At 42.7% G+C, this 26,264-nt stretch overlaps 2 protein-coding genes across 3 annotated transcripts; both read right to left on the minus strand.

The window, feature by feature from the left end:
- Positions 1-1,025: 1,025 nt before the first annotated feature.
- On the minus strand, positions 1,026-12,027 carry map2k2b (mitogen-activated protein kinase kinase 2b). Of its 2 annotated transcripts, XM_080010700.1 has the most exons (12): positions 11,811-12,027; positions 11,119-11,424; positions 10,787-10,997; positions 10,275-10,421; positions 9,042-9,119; positions 8,886-8,937; positions 7,311-7,435; positions 6,194-6,407; positions 6,034-6,086; positions 5,797-5,858; positions 3,248-3,293; positions 1,026-2,434 (listed from the first exon to the last, which is right to left on the minus strand). In XM_080010700.1, the coding sequence occupies exons 2-12, from the start codon at positions 11,205-11,207 to the stop codon at positions 2,324-2,326; spliced, it is 1,188 nt and encodes a 395-aa protein (XP_079866826.1). In that variant the 5' UTR covers positions 11,208-11,424; positions 11,811-12,027; the 3' UTR covers positions 1,026-2,323. The 2 variants fall into 2 exon arrangements, with proteins under 2 accessions (XP_079866826.1, XP_079866827.1); XM_080010701.1 differs by lacking the exon at positions 5,797-5,858.
- Positions 12,028-13,749: 1,722 nt separating this feature from the next.
- On the minus strand, positions 13,750-21,321 carry LOC307238339 (solute carrier family 22 member 4-like; the record flags this gene model as incomplete). The annotated part of the gene is made up of 10 exons (XM_080011271.1): positions 13,750-14,213; positions 14,348-14,483; positions 15,683-15,865; positions 15,976-16,190; positions 16,609-16,706; positions 16,854-16,995; positions 17,303-17,474; positions 18,362-18,516; positions 20,614-20,717; positions 20,968-21,321. The coding sequence occupies 10 exons, from the start codon at positions 21,319-21,321 to the stop codon at positions 14,171-14,173; spliced, it is 1,602 nt and encodes a 533-aa protein (XP_079867397.1). The 3' UTR covers positions 13,750-14,170.
- Between the last annotated feature and the right edge of the window lie 4,943 nt (positions 21,322-26,264).

Below are 26,264 nucleotides of genomic sequence, written 5' to 3' on the forward strand. Positions count from 1 at the left end.
CATGTACATCCTAGAATTAATCATAGGCATGATCGGCAGCTCCCTTTGGGTTTGCATTGGTTTGTGTGACATGACGGCTGCATTGTGGAGTTTCTATCACTTTGGGAGGAAAAAACATGCAGGAATCCATTCTCCCGTCGCTTCCAATGAGATATTTTGATATGTTCCTCGTACCGTACCGTGGTTTTTGCAACATGGAAAAGCACAATACCATCCTCTTTCAACCCCCCCACCCCTCATTCTCAGCTCATCTTCCCTTCCCCCTTTCTTGCAGATTGGAATTCATTAGCAATCAAAGAGAGACTGACAAACGCCCAATCTTAATTACACCCTCATTTACATATTTGCATATTAATGACTGCAGACACTGCCGTTTCTCTGCTGCAGTAGAGGCCCCCCCCGCACCTCCGCCCCACACACACACACACACACACACACAAACGCTCCCTCCCATCACTACCCCTTCAACTTGCCACAACACACACACACACACACACACACACACACACACACACACACACACACACACACACACACACACACACACACACACACACACACACACACACACACACACACACACACACACACACACACACACACACCCCATATCTGCCTGCTAGCTCAAGGCCTTCTCTCCCGCAGCCTCAAGTTGCTCCATTCAAGGAGACGTTTCATCCTCGAAGGAGATACGAGCAGAATTTGACGCAATTTGAGCTGCTGTAACCTTCACATCGAATGGGAGGGGCGCGTTTCAGTTTTTTTTTTTTTTTTGGGGAAGAGGTGATTTGGTTTCGTTACCACAACACTACAACGGATGCACGGCAAACAACATGTTCTGTGCAATATATTTTTAAATAGTTTTTTCCTATTCATAGCACGGTACGGTGGCAAATCTGATGTAAAGACAAAAATTGTTGTTTTTTTTGTTTTTGCTGTGTAGCCTAATCTACTACCCCCTAGTGGTGTGATGAGTGTACTAAACACAGAATACGACTTGAGAATGAAGAGATCATGGTCACATGTCAAAAAGAGCGAAAGAAAACACCAATTTATTGACAATTGTGCCTTTACGGTGACAAAGCCACTATCACAAACTGCTTATTTCCTTAGAATGTCATTGAGAAATGGAAATAAAAGAACAAAAAGAAGAGCCCCACTTGCAGCCAAGGTCCACAGTAATGTCAAATAAGCGTACTACTGCCTCAGTCCTAAAAGATACCAGACCAAACAACAAGGAAAATGTAGCCTCATTGATGCAATTTAAATCAAAACTTAGCAGCGCTCAGCAGCAACCCGACATAAGGACAAAAGCCAAAAAGACAACATTCCCAGATTTCACCGCCTCCCTCACTGCAACCTCTTGAGTCGGTCGTCGACGCTCCTTCCGACATTAAGAAACGCTTTGCATATCTTATTCGCGTAAAAGATGAAACCAGTTATTCACTGTACATAGCCATATACAGCTGTGCTAACCGTTATGGGGATAATGGATTGTCATGCCACCTCTTCCCGTGAAGCCGGCAAGACGTGACGTGAAGTGTCCCGGCGTCGGTGCCACACGATCAGCGATCCCGTAGGTAACGCTGTCATGGGAGCGGAGAGCGTGAAAATAAAAGACAATGAAGCACTTTTTTCTTTCTTTTTTTTTTTTTAAACACAACATTGTGGTAAGAGTTTAATGTTCTGTGGTCGATTTCTGGGACCTCGGAGACACACAGTATGTTTCTCCTTTCTTTCGGCTTTTTCTATATATCGTTGGTTGCACTTTGAAAAGGTCAGCGGCAGAGGGTAAGGTCAACCCTAACCCAGTTGTCATGCCAAAAACAGGGAAACTAATACATCTAAAGAACAAATACAAAACTAGGTTGTCATATGTGTATATATTATTGAAATGTCTCGTTTTGATTGACAACAGCAGTGGAAAAACAGTTTGTATCCCTTCTGAGCGTGGCGGTGTTTAGCCTTATGACTTTCGAGAGCATCCGGTACAAACCTGACCCGCGCTTCTTTCAAAATTAGCATTTGTGAGTAGAAATATTCAAGTGCTTCCCCGCAAATAAGCGATTCAATTGCTTTGAATGTGGCTGGATGATGGATTGATTATGCAAACGGAGGTTTCAGAGGGTCACCCCGGGACAGGAGTGGTTGACGACGAGTGCGGCAGCTTGTCTGTCGGTCTCGAAGTGCACGCGCTCTGTGTGTGTGTGTGTGTGTGTGTGTGTGTGTGTGTGTGTGTGTGTGTGTGTGTGTGTGTGTGTGTGTGTGTGTGTGTGTGTGTGTGTGTGTGTGTGTGTGTGTGTGTGTGTGTGTGTGTGTGTGTTTAGTCTGTAGTGTGTGTGGGAGTACTGGGTTGGTGGAGTCCCATTGTTTTACAGAGCCAGCCGGCAAAGTCCACCTCCTCCACCTCCGACCGCTTAATAAACGTATGGTTCTGCAAAAAGAAGAAAACAAAAATCAGGGTTAAATCGAGACAAACTCGGACAAAGAAAACCACAAGTCTGATAAATAGGGTTCATTATGACATTACACAATGAAATCCAAGGACTTTTTAAGCGTTCTTTTTTTCATTTTCAACAATGTCACACAAAACAAATCTAATCAATCTTCAATGTGATCTTTATTAATTAAATATCATTGTAATCTCATTGTGTCACACACACACACACACACACACACACACACACACACACACACACACACACACACACACACACACACACACACACACACACACACACACACACACACACCTTCCAACCATGCTGGATTAAATTTATTAACGATTAAATTCATTTCCCTGGCATAATCGATGAATCATAAAAGCAAGTCTGGATTTTTTTTTTTTTTTTTTTACGTCGATTTGAATAACAAAACCAGGGGGAATGCCACAGGTTTTCAATGATCACATTTTTTCTTTGAGGCTTTTACACCCAACTGTTATTTGATCTGAACAGACTATCTGCCAAAATGAATTAATTGAACAATTATGCATTGACAGCGCATGCACAATCCTCTGGGAGTGGAATAACAGCTCTGCGAGATAAGCGTGCTTCATACTGAAGAAACAGGGAAGCAGATTTGAAGGGTGACATTAGGAATCCGAGGCCCCTTATTGATTGTTCTCAAGAAATCCATTTCTGGTGTCTAGATTTCGCTATAATGTAAATAGTAATACTGTGACCCCAAAAGTAAACCAGTGGATTTTTTTTAGTTCAAAACAAGGAACCGTGAACCAAACACTCACCATCAGCATTTTCAGATCAGCTCTGTCGGCGGGGTTTTTGATGAGACTGTGGAAAACACATAAGCACAATGGACGAAAACGTAAAGCTTTCCATGGGTTGTGGAGCTGAATAGAAGGAAACTTAAGAGGCAAGAGTGACACATTCTCATTTCATTTGTTGGTGTTTCGGGCACGAGTTAAACATGCAGGTATAGTTTGGGCCAGATGTTAGATGTTAGAGTGGTGAGAGTAGTAGGCTTTAAGTTGTCTACACTGGTTCTAGAGGCACAGCATGCCATGGTCTGAAGACATTCCTGAAGACCTCTTGGGGAAAATAAAGTTGTTGATAAGCCTGAAAAAGGGTTATAATACATCTAATCTTCCGATGTTCACTTGAATTTCCTCCCAACCTAAAGAAATGAATATCAGGGTTCTGGTGAGACACTTCTGCCAACACCCTTGACCAAGGCAACGGCTCTACAACTGGAGTTGGTCCCCGGAGCAATGCTATGGCTACCCACTGCCCATAAATAGTGATCGAATGGGTCAAATGCAAATGACAAGTTTCCCCACGCGGTTCAATCAAAGTGATTCCTCTTCCAACACGGCTAGTGTTTTTGCTCTGCCTCTTGTCATTTAAACACTTCATCGGGTCTCTTTCGGCTTTCCAAATTTGCCCACGTCCAATCCCCAGCTTTTGGACAAAATGGGACGAAGGCGAGCACTTGTGTTCTGCAACCGTAAAGCGCTAGAATATTAAAGAGGGCTCCGACTTATTGATTCTACATTTTGTCCATAATGCAGAAAACCTGCACCATTGAGACAGAACCGACTCAAAAGTAAAATGCTGAATAGCGCTAATGCTACATGTGTAAAAGCAAAAACCTGATTAATCCTAGTAATTCTGAGTATGGTGTGCATGTAAACACACTCACACACAATGAGTGTTAGAGTATTAAAGAGGACAGATGAAAATACCACTCAAATTGTGCATTCTAGCCATTCTAAACCGGCCTCTAAATCCACGTTGTTCCTGACGCTCTGTTTAAGTGGGAGTGGCCACCCTCTCGAGGCCTCGAGTTCTGTTAGTCAATGGGGTTTGAGCACAAGTTCCTGGTTCTGTGAGCCAATGGGGTTTAAGCTTTATTCGGGGCTCCGTTTTATTTACTCAGTAACCTTTCACTGATTTCACCTCATCAGTCCACCAAAATCTGTTTCTGAACAAGTTTGAGGCGAGAAATAAGTCACACACACACACACACACACACACACACACACACACACACACACACACACACACACACACACACACACACACACACACACACACACACACACACACACACACACACTTTAGTTTAGTCACAGGCAGTTGGTATTAATTCCTCTTCCTTTAAAAGATTTGTGGTGGTCTCTGCAGCCAACAACAGAGCAGTTCCCATACTTTGATTTGATACTTTGATACTAGCGGGTCTGGTCGCACTCCAACTGTAGGTGGAGTAACTCAGGTGGGGGGCGGTTCTAATTCTACTGAAGTGACGTACACTATATTACTGAAATCACATACACCGATCAGCCACAATATAAAAGTCACTGACAGGTGAAGTGAATAACATTGCTCATACAATGGCACCTGTCAAGGGGTGGGATATATTAGGCAGCAAGTCAACAGTCAGTTCTTGAAGTTGATGTGTTGGAAGCAGGAAAAATGGGCAAGCGTAAGGATCTGAGCCACTTCGACAAGGGCCAAATTGTGATGGCTAGACGACTGGGTCAGAGCATCTCCAAAACAGCAGGTCTTGTGGGGTGTTCACGGTAGGCAGTGGTTAGTACCTACCAAAAGTGGTCCAAAGAAGGACAACCGGTGAACCGGCGACAGGGTCACGGCTGCCCATGGGTGATTAATGAACGTGGGGAGCGAAGTCTAGCCCACCCGGTCCAATCCCAGAGAAGAGCTACTGTAGCCATGGACCGGTCAGAGTGCCCATGCTGACCTCTGTCCACCGCCGAAAGTGCCTACAATGGTCACGTGAGCGTCAGAACTCGACCATGGAGCAATGGAAGAAGGTGGCCTGGTCTGATGAATCATGTTTTCTTCGAGGGTCCGATCCCATCAAGCATCTGCGGGATGTGCTGGAAGAACAAGTCAGATCCATGGAGGCCCCACCTCACAACTTACAGGACTTAAAGGTTCTGCTACAAACGTCTTGATGCGGGATACAACAGAACACCTTCAGAGGTCTTGTGGAGTCCATGCCTCGACGGGTCAGAGCTGATTTGGCGGCACGAGGGGGAACTACACAATTAGTGGTCATTAGTTGTGGTTTTAATGTTGTGGCTGATCGGTCTATATTAGGGCAGCAAAGCTGAAGGGCTCGTTTCAAGACGTCTTCTGAACTAACAACTCACATAACTGACTGCATTGTGTTATTTCACAGTTTGTGTATTAGAAGGCTCACCAGAGACCCAAATGAACGTGCACAAGCACTAAAAAAAGTGAGTTCACAACAATAATAAGTAATTAGTAAGTAACCACATGTACCAACGGTCCCATGCAGAGAGTGACTCACCAATTAGTCACAAAATCCTGGAAGTCAGAGGTAAATACTCCATGCGGTAGTTTGGGAGGGGGCTAAAATGCAGAGGAAACTGTTAGATAATGTGTTCATGGTACAGACGGAAGAGAAAGTTCTCCATTTGTTCTAAGGCCATTGACGGGTGGAAGAAGAGAATTGCCATGAATTCTTGCTTTTTCTAGGTGGTATGATTGGTATTATTCATTGTATTTCATAGAATTTCTCTCTTACCTCATTGACTATGTAGTCCAACAGCTCAAAAATAGCCATGACAGGTCCATGAGCTGAGGAATAGGCCAGGGGAGGACACATCAGCCATGCAGGGTTATGACGAGGCATGAACAGACATAGTTAAGAGAATTTGTGTGTTTGTGCAAGCCTGAGAACACACCGCCGACCGGCCGTCCTGGAGTTCTGGGCCGGGGTGAAGTGCTGGGCATTTCTCCCCCGTCGCCGTCCAAGATGGGTCGTCTAAATATGGCCTCCAGCTCCTTGGTGTCTGGCGGAGGGATTGGGTAGCGGCCGATGGACAGCTCCACCAGGGACAAGCCCATACTCCACACGTCCGATTGGACAGAATAGTGAGTTCCCTGCAGTCTCTCGGGCTACAGAACAGACAGGAAATAACACAAAGGCATTAACACAAATTCAAGATGTTTATTGCTCATCAATATTGCTTATTGCTCCCAAGATGAGCAATAATGACAGCAAAGTCGTGTGTGGTCTGGGCTGTACCCGACTCAGAATTTTGTAAATCGAATCGAATTCAGCTGTTCAATGTGAATATTCGCCCATATTCCCGGCGGGGCCGGCTCGGCTGGCTCGGCTCTCCCAATAGGCAATATAGTCGGCCACCTCGGGCGCCATCCCTCGCGCATGTCTCCCTCTCTGACGGTACAGACGATGCGCATGCCAGCGAGTGAACTGCCTGTGAACGGCGTGCCGGGAGAGTGCGTTTTAATTTTAGATGTAGGTTATTTTAAGTCTCCTTATGGAACGAGATGGAAGGAAACCGTACGTAATGGTGATACTTTCTCCGTGACTCTCTCCCCGACCACCACCTCTGCATGCGTTACGCACAGGAAATAATCTTAATAAGTCTACCAGCCGTGCCCTGTTCTTCTGTGCCCTGTCTCCACACTGTTTTTAGCTGTTTCATTTGGAGGAATGGGGCACGGCGATCAGGGCACACGAAGAGCCATGTTTGTGTCCGTGTCCGGACGATTCACACATTAAAATATAATTAATGTTCCCCTTATTTATAATTCGCCCATTGAAATGTTATCCCTGTGCATTTTGTAAGCTTCTATCTGTTTCATTCTGTTATTATAATGCCCACTGACTGAAAAATAATAATAAAAAAAGTAAATAAATAAATAAATAATTGCTCGACTTGAAGAATCTCAGTCAACTGACTGGGCATCACGCACACTCATATTGACCCACAGTGCAGAAGGATTACCAGGACATCAATTTAAAATCTGTAGGTGTAGAGACGTCCAACATACCGACATGTAAGATCTTGTCCCCACAAAAGAATTGGCCATGGAGTCTATTAGCTGCCCGCTGACTCCAAAGTCACACAGCTTGATCTCCCCACGAGAGTTCACCAGGATGTTGGAGGGCTTCACGTCTAAGCAACGATTGATAGAAAAAATGTATTTTCTAGTATGATGAAATATTACTTACACACACACACACACACACACACACACACACACACACACACACACACACACACACACACACACACACACACACACACACACACACACACACACACACACACTCTTTGAGTGTAGCTTTCTCACAGTTATGAATAAGTATGTCTGAGCTGGCTAAGCGCAAAAACATTTTGCGAATATTTCAACATCATACACCAACAAAGTTTGGCAACAAAAGCACCAGTAGAAAGTCTGAAGATAATATGAATGCAGACAAATCCTGTGAACAAATGAACTATAAGCTCCATATATCTAACCTATTGCAGGTTGGGGTTTATGGTACAGCAGTCTGCATAGAAAGCCAATCACAAAAATGTTACTTAAGCAACTTCTTAAAGTGGACCTATTTTGCTCCTGTTTACACAAGTTCATATAGTTCTCTGAGGTCCCCAAAACATGTTTTTGAAGGGGTTTTTTTTGTGGAAAATACCACTCTACTCCACTCGACTCGACTGAGTTGTCTGTGTGTTAGAAGGCCCGTCAAGAGACCCAAATGTATGTGCACAGGCACCGAGAAAGTGAGTTTTGCACAATAGGTCCCATTTAAAGCAACACTATGTAACTTTTTTGCCTTAAAATAACAGCTTACAAATCATTTTCATGGTACACTGTATTATGGAGAACCGCACCTCTTCCATTCCCACCCAACGCCTGTTATTGCACGACGTAACTTTAGTGAACGGATATGAAACCGGGAGAAAAGTGCCTTACGATTTATGGCACTATGTCACGTCTTTGATGTTTGGCTGGTGTAATTTACATTTTTTTCCTGGTAAAATTTATAAAAAAAAACGATAAATTATAAACTTTCCGGTCAAAATGTCCGGTAATAATGCTCATAAGAAAATGTATAGTAGCTGCTCCACCTCCCCAACGGCACGGAAAAGACGGGCCAGTGGTGCGTCTGGCACCCGTACATTTGCATTTGTAACAGACTGTTATTGTAACGTGACCAATAATGTTCAAATGTTGTCCGGTAAAATTAATTTACGGAAACCGGACCGAGTTTTGCAACAGTGGTGTAAAAGTGCAATTGCACTCAGAAACTGTGGGGGCACCAAATCAAAAATGTACATAGCGCTGCTTTAAGCAACATGTCTAGCTACAAGATTTTTTTTTTTCTTTATCCTCTGAGAATGTCATAAACAAAGGGGTTAGAGGACGTGAGTCTGAATGAAATGGATCGGTCTGATTTCCAATCTCGTATTGTCAAGGCTGTTACTTTTTTTTCCCCCCTTTTTAAAGATCAAGAGTTAATTATTGTGATTTCTATTTTCATCCTCGTCCCCCAGGTGTGATAACACTATTAACACTTTTGGCTGCCACATAATCATGAATTCATCTGGTTTATCACTCTACCTCGGTGCATGATCTGGTGCTTTTCACGTAGGTAGGCGAGACCTCTCAGAACCTGTTAAGCAAGAGGGTATAAAAATACCAAAAACAAAACAAACAAAAAAACCCACTTTAACAAATATTTACTCCAAACAAATATGTTCTTGCAACACTACTTACAGCGATGCTGACTTTCCCCAGGATCTCCTCTGGGATCATCCTTGCCTCCTTCAACACCTGGTCCAGAGAGCCGCCGTCCTGCAGAGCACACAAGGGGAGGACAGGACAAGAAGTGTTACACGGAGCAGGTCCACAGCTAATTCGTGTTCAACCAAAAAACACAACACAAGAGGGAGTCAGAGGTCAAAAAATAATTTCACAAGCTCCCTTCCTTTCCCTAACTACCATAAACGACATTCAGACTCGGCCATTCCGCCCTTTAGTGTTTCAGATGAGGCCTTGAAAATTACAAAGGCCTTTTCATAGTTGCCAAACGGCACTTCTGCATGAAATGTGTGACCATGAGCAGGAATTGCCTCTTGAACAGATTACAGCAAAATACTGGCCTTAAAAAAAAAGTTTAAACTTATGAAGGCTACATTTCAATTAATTTTGTGTGCTTCACACTATGATGGGGATAGCTATTTGATAACTATTTCATCAACTTACTTGCGTACAGTAAGTTGGCTGTAGTTCTTCAACGTTTAACTATGATAAGCACACCACTGCTTGCATATTTTGCATTCCATCTTTAGAAGCTCACCCTTGAGAGTGAAATACTCCCACCGTGCAGATTTTGATGTTGCATTTATCATAAATTACAAAAAAGTTAAATACTGTCTGTTGACCTGTAGCACCAATATTTACTTGATAAATCATCATGAATGAAAAGCCGATAAATGTAAATTATTGATCAAAATGTACTACTGTGATTTGATGTAACAGCATGTATTTTCCCCAAAACCTGGAATTGTACAGGCCTGGTTTTAAGTTGTATTTCAATATGAAACACTTTCATATGAAACACCTTTCGTGTGAGCATCCGCCTCAAACACCCAACACAATGCACCATGTCACACTCCAGCAGCTTCATTTGCGTAAAACTAACAGCTTCTGCATCTGGGTCAACTTCCTGTGTGACCTTTCAAATACGCCAGTGGATAATTTGGATTCGTTAAAGGAGACTCTGGCTAAAGACCAGGCATACACTGAACTGCTTAATGAAAATATAGTATTTAGACGGAAACCACATTAAAGTGTATTGTCTTAATGGGGTTTTGATTTCTGATTGGGCTTGCCTGGAGCTCACTGTGGGAGAGGGTCAGAAACAAAATCCCATTATCTTTAATATTATATATTTTCTTTTACTTTTTCCAACGCTCATGTGATAAAAAAACAACGACTTTGTCTCACCATGTGCTCCATGCAAACGCTGATCTCCCCGTCGCTGTAGAAGGCTCCGTAGAATCCCACTATGTAGGGGGAGTTGCACTCGTGCAGCACCTGCAGTTCCCGGATAATCTGGTTCCTGATGGCCGGTTTGATCTCCAGATGGATTAGCTGAGCGGATGCAAGGAAGAGTATCGCTGTGGGTTAAAATGGCCCTGATCCTGTCTTGCAACGACAGTGCAAAAATGACATTTTGGTCCACTTGGCCTTGTGTCAATCTTTCCAGGATATTCATTAGGGGGGCCACCATACTAAAAGTTGAGTCCAGAAGAAAAAATATATATATATCGACTGGAATATAGTGTTGCTTTGTTTCGCCCTTTTACTTTTCTCCATTTCTCCTTTAGCAAATAAACATATTAGCATCTTTCCTATCCAAGAAAGATTCCTATTACTAAGACCCGACCAGAGGATTTCAAGATTGTGACAATTTTACCAATTTATGTCAATCAATAATCAAATTATCAGCGGTTTACCTTCCTGGCCATGATGAGGCCCGATGGTTTGTGGCAGACCTTGTTAACCACACCTCCATTTCCAGCACCAAGCTCACAGATTCTATAGAAGTCATCCTCTTTTAACTCGCCCACTTTGGCCTTCAGGGTGAGGAAAGCCTCCAACCTTTTCTTCTGCTGTTCATCCAGATCCAATTCTTCCAGTTTCTTCTGCAGCGCCTCTAAATTGGCCCTGAGGAAATGAAATTGATAGAAAGAAAATAATCATTCAGCTCTGCGGTTGAGTGGCCTTAATTGAGAAACCAAGATTGAATTTTGAGAGAGACCTATGTCGGCCAAGCACAACGACTTACTCAGAAGCCACATCAATATTGGAAGATGTAGATAATCCATCACCAGCCGGAGCAATGTTTAAGGGCCCTGGTCTTTTTTTGGGAGCCATATTTCTCTCAGATGACGTCCAGTCTTGAGTTGAGCCGTTATTTTTCACCCAGTCTTAATCAATGTGGTTTATTTTTGTATGTCTTGTATTACAGGGCAGGTACTTTCCTGACTTATCTCTCAGGATGGGTGTGATCAGAAGATGAATTGCGCCGCATGGTGTCAATCTAGAGTCAGTGTAAGAGCAGACACAGGCACCCTTTGACAGTTTATGAGACCTGGAAAGCAAGCAAGGATGAATTAGATTCATATTTAACAATTGTATTTATTATCACCACTGTAATCATTTCATTTATTTACCCTTATCTATCTGAGTTGAAATGATTACATTTAATATTTAGCATTCTTGCTAGTTACTAATCTGTGTGCATTATAGACAACCACGTTTGGGGTCGGGGGTCTAGGTAGGACCTTTAGGAATGCAATTAGGCAGGCGAATAAAACAATGATGACAAAGTTGTGACGTCAAATGTAATACTTTAAACTCTACAAGCTCTACTACACGACACGAATTGCAAAATGTCAAAGTAAGATTAGGTTTGATTGGAAAAGCTCACACATGTACAGTACAAAGATTACTACTGAACCAAAGCCATCAGCTCACCACTGCTGTTAGCTGACATCATCTGCTAGCTAGCTGTTGCATGATAGCTCCGACTACAGCGTTCAGCTTGACACCAAGAAAGTGCGCGTTTCCATAAACTATGGCGCCTTTGAGTCTTGTTTTCTGTGAATAAAATGATTTAAACCAACACGGTCTAATCCTCCATTGTATATTCCTATTGGCAGGTGTGCGGTTCTGTAGACAGTTATGCCGCGTTTCTTTGGGGTCGGAACTCGGAGAAATCCAACCTCCTCCTCGGGAAACCGAAATGCGAAGGGACGGGCATTTAAAGTCGCGACCCCAAGTCGGAGTTCCGGATCGAATCCGTATCATTGTAGCTCCCGGAAAGACGATTGACAATTTTGAATTCACAAGTTGCCGAACAACATGTTCACAGCGGAGGGGGGGGGTTATATTTTCTCGAACAATGTCATTTGCACACATTTAGCTGAGAACACCGGGACTACCGCTTCGGTATTGCAGATTTCCGAGTGCTAGCGAAATGCAGCATAAATCTCATGCACAGGATCGGGGGAACCAGCACCGACTAGTGGAGAACCGGAGTACCGCGACCGGAAGTACTGCTTTGGGTACTTCCGGTGTAGCTTTGCCTCGTCTTAAAAGAAACGAATGTCGTGAAAGAACGAGTTGTTCTTTTTTTTTTTTTTTCCATTTAAAAATGTTAATACCGATTTATGGATGGACACGTATATTCATTTTTTGTTCATATTTTTTATTTAATGTATATATTTGTGAATTACAACATCAAATAATTCTTTAAGCACACACACAATCACACACGCACACACACACACACACACACTTCACGTTATTATTTTAAAAGCCATGACCGCGTTTGTGAAGTAGCAAGAGGGGGGTGGTGATTACAGACCCATTAAATGAATGATACAATCATATATGAATCCACGATTCTTTAATGTGTATCGCGGGTGTTGTATGATTATCGAACAACATGCAGCGACATAAAGAACGAGAACAGCACAAGTCCCAGGCTTACTGTGATGCAGTGAATGCACACTTCTGTTCGTTTTGTTTTTATGCTTGATTGGCAAAATCAACATAAATGCCATTCATTTCCTTCAGTTGTGTCAAGATGAAATAAGTGGAGGCCCCTACACATGCTGGCCATGTAAGTGATGTTGGTCCATCTACGCTGATTCCACAGCTTATGTATTTGATATGCACAGATCAACAAAGATGTTTGTTTCCCCCGACATCGTGCTTTGGCCCACAGTCATGGCCTCGTGAGAAAACTGCAGAACAAACACGTAAGTATGACTATGGAAGTTTTACCTTGAGAATAAACAAAAGAAAAATCAAATAACTCAAGTTTCGTATTTATAAGTGTGAACTGGGTATTGGTGAAAACGCGACTCGAACAAATTGTTTTCAAATTCAAACAAACCCGTCTTACCTGATTGATCACCTTTTTTTTTAATTCCCCACCCTGAACTTGGAAGCATTAACATCTCTGCTCTCAAACAGCGGATATATTATTGAGCCAGTCCAGTGGCGTAACTACCGCCGGTGCAGCCCGTGCAGCTGCACCGGGGACCAGTGGCCGCTAGGGGCCGTTAGGGGCCCCCAGTGGCTGCGAGGGGCCCATCCCATCGGCGCGCCAACGATGCGCTCCGCTGTGCGTCCCCTTCCCCCGTTCCTCAAAATAAAAATAAAAACTGTGTGCGTTACGTATTGAACAAGGCAAACAAAAAGCACTGTGCGTAAAGGACACCCCCCCCCCCCCCGACCCCGGCAGATTGCGGAGAGCAGGGTGTGCATGTGCGTGTGGGGATGGTCCAACCAATATAATTTTTTTCCAGGGCCCACCTTGTTACGCCACTGAGGCCGTCCACCTCCTAAACACCTCAACTGTTCAGAACAGTTTGGCAGGCGTAATTAAATGTGCAATGGCATCGAGGTCAGCTTGCCTGTGTGGCGTTGTTTTAAAGTACACGTGAAACACTTTGATTTGGTCTACAGGACTTTGTCAGAGAGCGTCCCTATATGGGAACATGTGTTTTATCTTCGGCCCATGGCTATTTTATGGGTTTTATCTTGCTTTATGGTTTTACCCATCTGCCTTACGTTTCATCTTGCGTCCGATGTGTTTTATGTCCTCTGGTTAATCTTTGTTTTCCCCATTGTATATGTGCATTACGTTACGCCATTTAGCGGACGCTTCCATCCAAAGCGACTTAAAATAAGTCAATTTGTCATTAGTAGTCCAACCAGCTGACTAGCACTCTTCAGCAAAGCCTCACAGTGGTACCCTGTAATCATATTTAGTAAAAAAAAAAAAAAAAAAATCACATTTGTGTGGGAAATGACACGTATGGTTGTCATTCGTCATCTGGTTGCAACAACTTCTTTCTTGAGCAGAAACTATAACAAAGAAAATGGGGCAAAATTGTTTAGTTAACAACGTATCCAGAAACGGAACACAAAGACAGAGACAAGCTTTCAGTTTTCCATCAGATGAATATACACAAACAAACGGAGAGACACAGTATACACACCATCTGATTGGTTGAACCTGGCTGATGTTGTCAGGGAATTTGGAGTGCCGGGTGTCAGGCATGGTCATACTCACAGCAGCAGCCAGAATGCTGATGATTCCAAATATAATGTAAGGAAGCAACTTGCTGTAAAGCCCTGCAGCGAACAAGAGAATAAATTACACAAATCACGTGTACTCAAAATGACTTTGTTTTACAATTCTCACAGTTGGAATGAGGCTAAATCTATTACAAACTATCATTCACTGGGGTGTCTCGTGTGCTACTGCTACCAAAATGAGTACGGAGCATTGGGAAAGGAATGTTGTTGAAGTGGGATATCCAGTGTCATCATTAATCACAAAATAACAGTAATTTCCAGTAACCCCACATAGATGTGATGCTGGTGATGCACAGATTTTCAAGATACAACATTTTTCTCTGTAGAATAATTTCTCAATATCTCGCCAAGACGATAAAATGTAAAACTAATTTAGATTTATATAGGGTCGGTTTTGAATCAAAGCAATATCCTTCATTTGCACTGCTTTCGGTTGACATTCATTTTAGATTAAGTTTGAGTTGCCTGATAAGCTGTAGTCTTTTTGAGATGTTGTTTTCAGGCTCCATAGTATCTTCTTATTACGCTTATAATAAAAACAGTTCAAGGTAAGGAACCATTAATAGTTCTAAGGTAAGTTCTAAGCCCCCCCCCAAATCTCATTAATTAAAAAGTGCAAGCCTCTTGAGAGCAAATTGCATTGACTTTGCTGTGTTTCATTTCAAGATCTGCCCTTCCAAGTTTTACCTGTCTCCATTAACTAATGAACCCGTGTCTACTACAACATGGGCAACGTTACGCTGTAAGCGACGCTCATGTCGGCGTGACTAACTCCGTAATGATATGAGTGTCCGTCCACAGTGTGAATATCCAAATGATCTACAAGTTTATTCTTGCAAAGCCAGAAGAGCCACAAAATCACAAAACCCTATCATCCATGAACCCTGCACGGACATTAAATCAATAGATTTGTTATGGTGTTAAGCAATAGCATCACAACACAATCACTTATAGCCACAGAAATATTAAACATAGAATTGTTCTTCATTCATTGTGACACTGTTGTCTTTGTTTTTCAAGTATTCTAAGAAAATAATAAACTCAAAAGTCTGTTCTTCCGCTAACAGGTACGTGCACATTTGTGTTTATCGAGCACCACTGAATATGCCCTGAGCCACTTCCTTTGGGCCGTTTGATCTCAGGATCCAACCCAGGATCCAACCCGACGCTCGCTGGGACAGACAAGTGACGTAAATTTTCCATTCACCCTTGCGGGAGAAAAGGGAACCACATACCGAGGTAGACCACATAGGGACAAACGGTGCTGCCGATGCGTGCGGCCATGGAGAGCACACCGAAGCCCCTGTTCCGCACCACGGTTGGAATCAGCTCAATGGAGAACAAGTACAAGAGGGAGTAGGCGGCACTCACGCAGAGCTTCCCCAGCATGGCTAAGACTTGAATTATGACATGCATTTCTGAAGAAAAATAAAAATAAAAACAGTAAACAGAACAGCAACAAGCGTGTGGTATCTAGGTGCTTATTAAAAATGTCCATTTTAAACCCCCCCCCCCCCCCTCCACGGACCTGGAGGAATCACGATGATAAGCAGAAGCACAATGCCACAGAATAACTCAGTGCAGAAGAGGATTATGGGTCTGGGCATTCGATCGATCAGCAGCCAAATGGCAGACGTCGCAACGATATCGGTGACCGCGAAAATGAAACAGCTGATGTAGACGTTGACGCTCATATTGCCGACGTTGATGGAGAGACCGTAGAATATCATGGCAGAGCTCACCCTGACGGGGAAAGGACAACAGGATCTTATTATCATTCAAGGAATAAAGGTGACATCGCACAGAGAACGCGTAAACCCCTGCTGCCATCTCCACCCTACGCTCGACTGGGCGAGGAGACGGGACAGGTTTGATAACCTCCAAGAATGTATTCCTTTATTCCTTTCTTCTTTGAAAATCACGCAATTTCTATTACTGATTCTGTTAAAATGTACATTGTCCTCATCTATCGTCCGCCAGGTCGACTGAGGAGCTGTGTGGAGGAACTGGACAAGCTCCTCTCATCCATCCCAGAGGATGGTGACCTCAACATCCACCTCCACAAACCACAAGCTGCTAATGTAAAAGGATTAGTAAAGGTATTCATACAATTCAAAATAAAAGTTAGTATAACTTGTAGGGACGACAGGGAGGACTTTACCACAGAATGATGTTTGCAATCGTCATGTTCCTCATATTGGCTGTCCTGAACAGGTCCAAAAAAGTGTAATTTTGCTTCTGTTCTTCATCTTTACTTTGCTGAATCATAGACAGAAAAAAAAAAAGTCAGGAGCGTCGTTCTGTGCACTGCAGCTGCCATACAGTGCCTTTGTGTGCGTTGAACAAGAGCCGCCGCACAGAACACATTTAACAAAAGCCATTGCTTTAGCAGTTGGAATTTGGTACCACTAGCTTGTGAAAGTCGTCAGCCCCAAATAGGACCTCGGGAGCAGCGATCTTGTTCCTCTTGGCCGCGTTGCGAAGAATTGTTTCTGCTTCCTCAAAGCGGCCCATCGTCACAAGCCAACGTGGAGACTCTGGGATCACCCTAAATGTTGAGACGTTAGGAGACAATGACCATCACCAAAGCAACAACAGTTCTTACCAGTAACTGTTATAGGGAGGAGGGTTTTGGGGGCTATAAGTATTTCAGAAAGACTAAAATCTTGACCAACGATGTGCTGCCCACTGGTGTTTCCCCAACACTACAGCAGACCCTGTTTTCCAAAGGGATTGCGAAGTGACGACATTGATAAAGCACAAACTGAACTTGTTATCATTTATTTTGTACGACATTATGATGGACGACAAGCACGTATAAGGTGGCAAATGATCAGACAGCACATGTAACTTACCACCACAGTGGGAAATAAAGGAAGACAGGGATGGTGACAGCAACCAGCAGCATCCTCCAGTCTCGTATGAAGTACGCCATGAGAGGCAAGCAGGCATGTCCGATGGAATAACACAAGCCTTGGCCCACTAGGCTGTAGCAGATCCTGGTCCGCTTGTTAAGGATCTCGGCCCCTGATCCAAAAAAAGAAAAAAATGACTCATGGGAGCTTTTTGACCAGAAATAATAGTTACCCTTTGTAGAACTGTGTGACAGGAGTTAGACAGAACTGACTGAAACCGATCTCAAACCAAGGTCACCAGCGCTCATTCACTTTGTAGTCAGTTGATAATTCACTTTTGAATGGATGTTATTCATTTTCGCGTCGGCACTTAGCTTTTGCTTTTATCTGCTGGTTAGGTAACCTAACCTGAACTGATGACAATTATGTACAGCCTATTTGGGAGGACGTGCCGTTAAGAATGACTTAAGAAAAGAAGCCGCTACTAAAGCCCAGGACCTTCTTCAGGACGTTCTAATCTACACCTTCTCCTTTCTGATATTCTCCGTCTCCTATGTTATCATGACTATGGCGCTTGCGGAGACAACTGAATCTATGAAGTCCAGGTTTAAACACACCCCAATTGTACTTCCTAGGATGCTGATAAATAGCTGTGTTGTCTGGTAGTTCCAGTACTTTGCCGACTTTGCACGTACGGTTGTACGAGTGTATAAAAATCCTCCAACAACATTCTTGTTTCTTCTATGTTCAGTTTGAAAGTCTTTGTTGCGAGTGTGGATGTATCTGTCTGCTGTTTACGACCTCATTGTTTTGCCAGTCCTCTAAAACTCTGCAAGCTAGTATTTTTAGAGCTTACAGAGCTGATTGTGCATCATCACCGGGTGTCATGACATTTCACTGCATATATGTATGACCGTATGTGTATGTAAGTGACAAATAATTTCTTGACCTTGGGATTGTCTGTGATGTTAGCTATTGCTTCAGAAGTGGACTTGGGGAAGGTCAACGAAGAGGGAGAAATGACATCAGACATAGATACAGATGGAAATAGTTTCTTACCGAGTATATATGATGCCATATAACTGGATATTTCAGCCAATCCTCTCAAAAAGTTGAAGACGCAGAACATGGTCAAATTAACGGAGGCAGATTGTATCAGGGAAAAGACTATTTGTACGGCCATGCTGAGAAAAAACACTGGCTTTCTGCCAAACCTGCAACACAATATGTCAACCATTTGAGAAATGCTTCATAAAATGACAGTTTGGCCATTACACTACATTTAGCAGACGCTTTTATCCAAAGCGACTTACAATTATTCAAACACCGACAGACGCAGCCATCAGGAGCAATTAGGGGTTAAGTGTCTTGCTCAAGGACACTACAGCATGCTAGCAGGAGGAGCCTGGGATCAAGCCAGCAACCTTTAGATTACTAGACGACCAGCTCTACCGCCTGAGCTACCATCCCCACAATGATGCATCGATGTATCATTGAAAGGGTTAGAAATAATGTGTTTACCAACATTTACAAACATAGAAAAGTGATTCTCAACCAATTGGCTGGAGCTCTAAATGCTTCGAATTTAGTCTAACCTCCACCAGGAATTTATTTGGGGAAAAGTCTCCCAAATCCCGACAGCCCTAATCACATAGCAAATTGAAATAATATGGAGGAGCAAATTACACAGAATGAAATCAAATAATTAAATCAGTAATGAAAAGTCCATTATATTTTGAAACATTCCATGAAAACCTTTCAGTTGCAATGGAATTTCAGCCAATTAGGATGGAGCAGCATAGCCAATATAAACCCCGGAAGTACTCCCTTCTTCTTCCGAAAACAATTCACCAAGACTGATGGGGGGTCCAGTGGGTAATAAAACCCTTAGGGGCTATGCCTCCTTCAGAGAACTGTAGTTACAAAGCTACAGTAACTCTTGTTCTATGTCAGGAGGCTCCGCCACTTAGGGGCTACGCTCCAATTGTTATACTAGGAGCGGAGACCCCCGATACGCTACTCCCTGCTGGACCCAAACACAGCCCAAGTGCGTAACGGTGCAGGGTGCAGGCTTAAGCAGCCAAAACCCAGCAGTAAACATAATCTAAGCACAACCCTGGCAATCCATCGTGCCCCACTGAAGGGCCAATGGGAAGCAACTCTACACACACTGTATCCACAGAGAGAGTGTTTGTCACTAAACAAAGGCAACACGTCAGAAACGAGCGGCCCGTGAAAGAGAATATTCCCAAAGTCCGCTCGGCTGCAATGCAGAGCATCGACTGGAAAAGGGACCCTGCGGAAACTGTCGTGCAGGTAGAAACGGACCGATGGGGACGGCGGCGACCATGACAGCGCCGTACAAATGTCCTGGACCCTGACGCCCCTAAAAAGGGCATTCAAAGCTGCCCCGCCTCGAGTAGAGTGGGCACGGAGAGTGGTTGGTGTAGCCCAACCTGCCGACTCATAAGCCGTCGTGATACGTTCCCATAAGCCAATGTGATGGTTGCAAACAGTTATCCCGACAACCAAATTGGAGTGGTGCGGTCCATGTAGCAGGCCAAAGCACGCATGGGACACAGACAGGGAAGCCGTTTCACCTGCACCCTCTGGTGAAGAAAAGGGAAAAAGGCCTCGAGGGTAACCACCCTCAATCTGTGGTGGAAGGTTTCCCTCACAATGCATTGTGGGATATGCTTGCCAGTGCAGTGTGCAGTGTTCGCATACTAAAATATTTCACTGGATACAGTATGTTTTTTTTGTTTAGTATTTATTTTCTTATTTGTGGTTAACTAAACACTAATGTGGCGTACTATATAGTGTGCTAGTTTACCATTACAACCACAGCACGTTAGACCGCACCTTCTTTTGTTGAATGACGTTTGGAAAAGGTCTACTATTATTATGATAAAGCTCATTGGTAATATGTGTTTAAAAATACGTATTTCGAAAACGTGTCATTGGGAAATCCAGCCTATTACTGTGAAAAAGCAGATTTGTAAATACTAAAAGCTTTATTATGAATTAAAACATTAAATAAAAACATCAATTCAATTCAGCAGTATTGCAGTGTGGCCATTAAAAATTGTTTATGCTAATGTCCGTTTGTATGTTTTCATGGAATATCCCAAAAAAATCTGATTACAAAAATTTAGATTTTATAAAATGAATCAAAACTTTTAATGCAACCATTTATTTATTTATTTACTTTTGAGTAATTTGGTCCTCTGTAAAATGACATATGTCACAGGTTTTATTGAACAGCATTTCTGTATGGTACCTGTGTCAGTCTTTTTTTTATTGCAGCTTACCTGTCAGAGAGCTGGCCACTGATGAGAGATCCGACCAAAACACCAAAGAAGTATATGGAGTGTGTGAACGGCACCATCCAGGCACTGTCACACACCAGATCCCACTGAAATCGCAATTATTCTTCGTCACACCAAAAATATTTTGTCAATATGATGACCACTAAGGGTCTGAAATAATAATAGTCGGTGGTTTAACAGTTTAATTTACCTAGTCTTACATATTAAAAAAGAATAATAATCCACACGCAAATACACTTGAAACAGAAACGAATACACTTCAATGCAACAATCTATAAATATACTGTGATATATTGTGAGTGAACTATGGGCTAAATATATATATTTTTAAAGTACCTCAGACACAATATTTGAGATGTAGATCTCCGTGCTGTAGACCCATCCATCCAGACACCCCTCTGCGCCGTTGCCAAACCTCTCCATAGAAGAGTTGTGGGTCTGTCTGTACCGAGAACACTTGTCGGGGCCGATCTGGCTCCAATTTCCGTTAAAGTCAGCCCCAAAATCACTGGTATTCCATTCAGAGTGGATCGGTGGCTTGCAGTGATGCTGGGGCGTATCGGCGAGAAAAATCATGATCATCCCCATGCATCCGTGTGGAATGACACATGCACTGAGCAGCACATGGATGGTGATCTGGAAGGGGCCGTAGTCTCCCAGAAAAGCGGTGACCTCGTCGAGATCTTCCATTTCGGTGTTTCCTCAGTAGAGTATATTTTCAAGATAAAAACTACACAGCTGTACAGATTACGATGCACTTTTTTTTTTTTCTTTCTTGAATCATATCCTGCCAGAAATACAGCTTCAGTTGTCGAAAACGTTTCTCAAGACGTCGTCATGATTTAGCTCCAACAAGTTCTTCCACTTTCTGCAGGTTACCGGTGTGAAGCAGTCTGGATGTCAGCCGCCCGGTTAGGTGCGAACCCGTGCCAAAACACGCTGTGCATGAGCGTTCATCCCGCGGCCAGATGTAAAGCAGGTACAACTGTGGAAAAAGCATTTCACTGGGTCCCAAACCTCACTCCCTGCCCAGCGCATCCAACGCCCACATCGTTGCCGACGGCGGGTATGGGTACTTTCTCTTTTTTTTAGTGTTCAGAGATAATTTAAACAAGTTGATTCCTGAATGCATGATATGCTGCACTTTGTTTCAACCAACTGCCTTCTGGCAATACTCTTACCTAATTCTTTACAAACACAATATGTCAACCATTTGAGAAATGCCTCATAAAATGACAGTTTGGCGGTTGTTCTTTGGGTGCATAGATGTATCATTGAAAGGCTTAGAAATAATGTGTTTACCAACATTTACAAACATAGAAAAGTGATTCTCAACCAATGGGCTGGAGCTCTAAATGCAACCATTTAATTATTTACTTTTGAGTAATTTGGTCCTCTGTGAAATGAGAGCTTCTCTCATTTCAACTGGGAGTTGTCAAATCAGGATTTTCAGATCAGGAAATTTCTATTTTCATTTTTAAATCACACCATGGGGAACGATTGAATTGTTATGAAGGGTCAAACAACAGCAACAACCTGAAGGCTCAATGTAAATGTACCCTTGGTCTGAAATAGGCTACTCTGTGTAGTCTATTTCAGTGGCATGCATGTGACATATGTACAGGTATTATTGTACAGTATTTCTGTATGGTACCTGTGTCAGTCTTTTTTTTATTGCAGCTTACCTGTCAGAGAGCTAGCCACTGATGAGAGATGCGACTTAAACACCAAAGAAGTATATGGAGTGTGTGAACGGCACCCTCCAGGCACTGTCACACACCAGATCCCACTGAAATCACAATTATTCTTCGTCACACCAAAAATGTTTTGTCAATATAATGACCACTAAGCGTCTGAAATAGTAATAGTCAGTGGTTTAACAGTTTAATTTACCTAGTCTCCCATATAAAAAAAACAAAAATAATCCACACGCAAATACACTTAAACCAGAAACGAATACACTTCAATGCAACAATCTATAAATATACTGTGACATATTATGAGTGAACTATGGGCTAAATATATATATATTTTAAAGCACCTCAGACACAATATTTGAGATGTAAATCTCGGTGCTGTAGACCCATCCATCCAGACACCCCTCTGCGCCGTTGCCAAACCTCTCCATAGGAGAGTTGTGGGTTTGTTTGAGAACACTTGTCGGGGCTTCAGTTGTCGAAAACGTTTCTCAAGACGTCGTCATGGTTGAGCTCCAACAAGTTCTTCCACTTTCTGCAGGTAACCGGTGTGAAGCAGCCTGGATGTCAGCCGCTCAGTGAGGTGCGAACCCGTGCCAAAACACGCTGTGCATGAGCGTTCATCCCATGGCATGATGTAAGGCATGTGGAATAAGCATTCCATTGAGTCCCAAACCACACTCTCTGGCCAGCGCACCAACGCCCACATTGTTGCCGACCGCAACGGGTATTTTAGTTTTAAATTTTTTTTTTATTGTTCAGAGATAATTTAAACAAACAAATTGATGCCTGAATGCCTAATACGCTGCACTTTGTTTCATCCAACTGCCTTCTGGTAATACTCTTACCTAATTCTTTACAAACACAATAAAGATTAGTAGTAATGAGTAATACTTATCCCTGTGTAGTATTGCATGGTGTCCGTGACAACTAACTTCAATTCAGGGAGACTGTAAACTACATTATCCGCGCTCTAAACGAAACGCCGACCTCGTGTTTGAGGGCCATTGTCTTTACTCCTCTGTGCTTCTGCCCATGTAACGAGTTTGTGGGTTACATTCCTCGAAAGTCTGATCGAAGGCGCCAGTGATTCGACTGAACGGCGTTCACACACACACACACACAGGGGTCACGTCAGGCCGCCATCCGGCACGTGCGCGAAGCGCTTGCGCGCTTGTCTGTGACCAATCAGAGGTCTGCAGCGCTGTCACGTGACGGTAGCGGGGAATACAAAGGCAGGGGTTTTAGAGCGTAACTTCCTGGAGCTTACGGCGTCCCTTCCTCGTGAGAAGCATGAATGTACACGGATAAAGTGCAGAATAAACACATGCTTCTGTCTACTCAAGCGTATGTCTACTTCAATGTATGATTTTGAATAACAGGTTGAGAAATGGGCCATACTTTGGAAGGTGAGCTCCGAGCAGGCGTGTTAATCCAGTGCCGCCGCACCTCATAACGCACAGGCTGGAGTAGAAAAAGTACAACCTACCTTTCCGGAAGGCCTAGTTTTATTGTCACCCCAAGGGCGAAAAACGACCAATATAGTCATGTAATACTACTCTGTGAGTACAGGGAAACAAACAGCGGGTGGTCCGGATTATGAAGTTGTCACCGTTTAACCCCTTGTTCCCCTGTAAGTACTCAGAATAACAAGGTATGTGCTGTTCCTCCCGGCGTATAACTACCGTGTTAAAACAAATGATCACAGTAAACACTGTCAAACATTACAGGAGTGGTCCCCTTCTCATGTTGTAATAAGGGACCCAAGACATACTGGAGCTGTTTGGTTCATCTACCTTTGATGTCATAAACTACATGACAGCCTCAATGTACTTTATAAATGGTATTATATAAAATTTAAACAACAAAATATCTTAACTCATAAATTAGCATCTTAACAAAGGAAACAAGGGTCTGTTTTACACGGCAATCAAAATCGAAAATGCAGTTATAAAATCATTAATTATAGTCAAAAAAGACAATAAAAAAAACAAGAACAGAATAGCCTTAACATAGCAAAATAGCTGTGTTCAAATTGTAAATGTAACAAATATATATATATATATATATATATATATATATATATATATATATATATAAAAATATATATATATTTTCCGGAACTTTGTTCTTGAGTTCTGAATCGCCACTTCAGAGGGTGTGAGCGCCCCCCTGGTTAGAATCACGAACACAAAGGCCTTCTTTTGGTCACGGCCATCTCCTTTGCAAATCCATGCTGTCAAACATGGCGTGAGAACCAGATAAAACAAAATATGGAAAATCATAAAATGAGTCCGGCGCAATACAGAGCACTCTCAAAGGGAATAACCAGATGGATAGATATCTCACAAAAACGCAAAAGGTTAAATAGGTTAATTTGCACAACCCATTAACCTCGAAGGCTTATAGGCTGTTAAACTTACGGATAATTTGTTTGCTAACATTCACTGAATCCTAGCTCTCACATTGCTCTCATGTGATCTCCACTAGGGTATTTGCCCTTAGACAGCCTGTTAGAAAAAAAAAAAAAAAAAACCCTAACACAGCAGCAAGGAAGTGCAGCAAGATTAAGAGAGCTGTGAGGGGTGTGGCGCCGTCGTTGTGGACCGGAGAGCAAGGACGACATGGTGGCCTGCCACAACCAAGACTGCACCGTTTGTGTGGTTAAAATCTATTGCTGTAGGGGGCTGCAGCATGCACCTGCCAAAGAAGATGGTTGGATCTGTTCTCCTCGTTCCACCCACTCCCAAGCAACTGCATAGCGATGCCGTTGCTAGTTGTAGCTGGTGTTTATGTTGTTGATATCATTCATTTCAGTGTTATTAAAAACTTTAGTTCATAGTTAAGTTCCTGTCAAACTTGGGACTGCGACCATGGTTCTTTCACCAGAGTTGTATTTTATGTTATGTGGTTTTCACCACACGGAGGCAGTAAGGCTATATTTTGAGTTTGTTTCGTAGTAAGTGCAGCGCTTTATCGGTAATCCACAGTAGTTGGAAATCCCATGCTGTGGTAAATGGGTCTCCGGTTCACTAAAGCACCAACTGACCGTTGAATACAACGTATATCGTATATCGTATAAACGTATATCTCTGTTTCATATAACATGTTAAACTATAAGCATTTACTGTGAATATGACTCTTAAAAGAAATGCCAGGAGGATTTATATTTATATCCCCCTGGAAGCAATGCTAACAAGTAGCATTTCAGCTAGCTTCTAACAAGCACTGAGACGCACGTGGCCGACTAGTCCACGAACATGGAACCCCGCTTTCTAGTGTGTGCCCCAGTGAACGTCTGACATCTTTCCATTAATGCTGAACATACAACATTGGTTGTGTGTGTGTCCCATTATTCCAGGTGTCTTTATATATTGAACTGTTTGTCTTCAGTGTGTGTATTTCCTGAGTTAAACTCGCAGATGTCATTTTGTATAGGCTGTCGTTATAGTATATATTTATAAAACGGAGCTTTGGGATGAGAATATCATTTTCATTTTAATGTAAGAAGTCTATAGTAATGTAATGGGAGTTATCATTTAATATTGTCATTGTAAATAATTGCATTTATTGTTGATGGCAACTCACTATTACATGTAATCTCTTTTTATTTACTTCTTTATATTTTTGTGACCCTTTTTATGTCAAACGTATATATACTATACGATCACAATTCAAGAATAATCCACAGTAGTTGTTAAATCCCGTGCCGTGTGCGAGCCGGAGTGAACGTCTCATCACCTTTCCATTAATGCTGTACAACTACGGTTGTGTGTGTCCCATTATTCCAGAATAAACCATGTTGAGCGCTCCATCCATCCCGACTCCGACCGAAGTGTTTGGAATAGCGGAGAGAACAAAGTAGGAAAGCTGACATATGTACACATCATTTACATTATTTACATTGTTCATATTCATAATTGCAATCATCCTTAT

This window comes from Zeus faber (genome assembly GCF_960531495.2).
Source record: "Zeus faber genome assembly, chromosome: 12".
Taxonomy (NCBI): Eukaryota; Metazoa; Chordata; class Actinopteri; order Zeiformes; family Zeidae; genus Zeus; species Zeus faber.

Excerpts from the sequence above, each read along its gene's own strand:
- map2k2b (XM_080010700.1), bottom strand. The coding sequence starts at position 11,207 with ATGGCTCCCAAAAAAAGACCAGGGCCCTTAAACATTGCTCCGGCTGGT. Across the intron at positions 6,087-6,193 it reads TCCAGGACGGCCGGTCGGCG|CTCATGGACCTGTCATGGCT; the intron begins GTGTGTTCTCAG and ends CCTATTCCTCAG. Across the intron at positions 2,435-3,247 it reads CTGATCTGAAAATGCTGATG|AACCATACGTTTATTAAGCG; the intron begins GTGAGTGTTTGG and ends TTCTTTTTGCAG.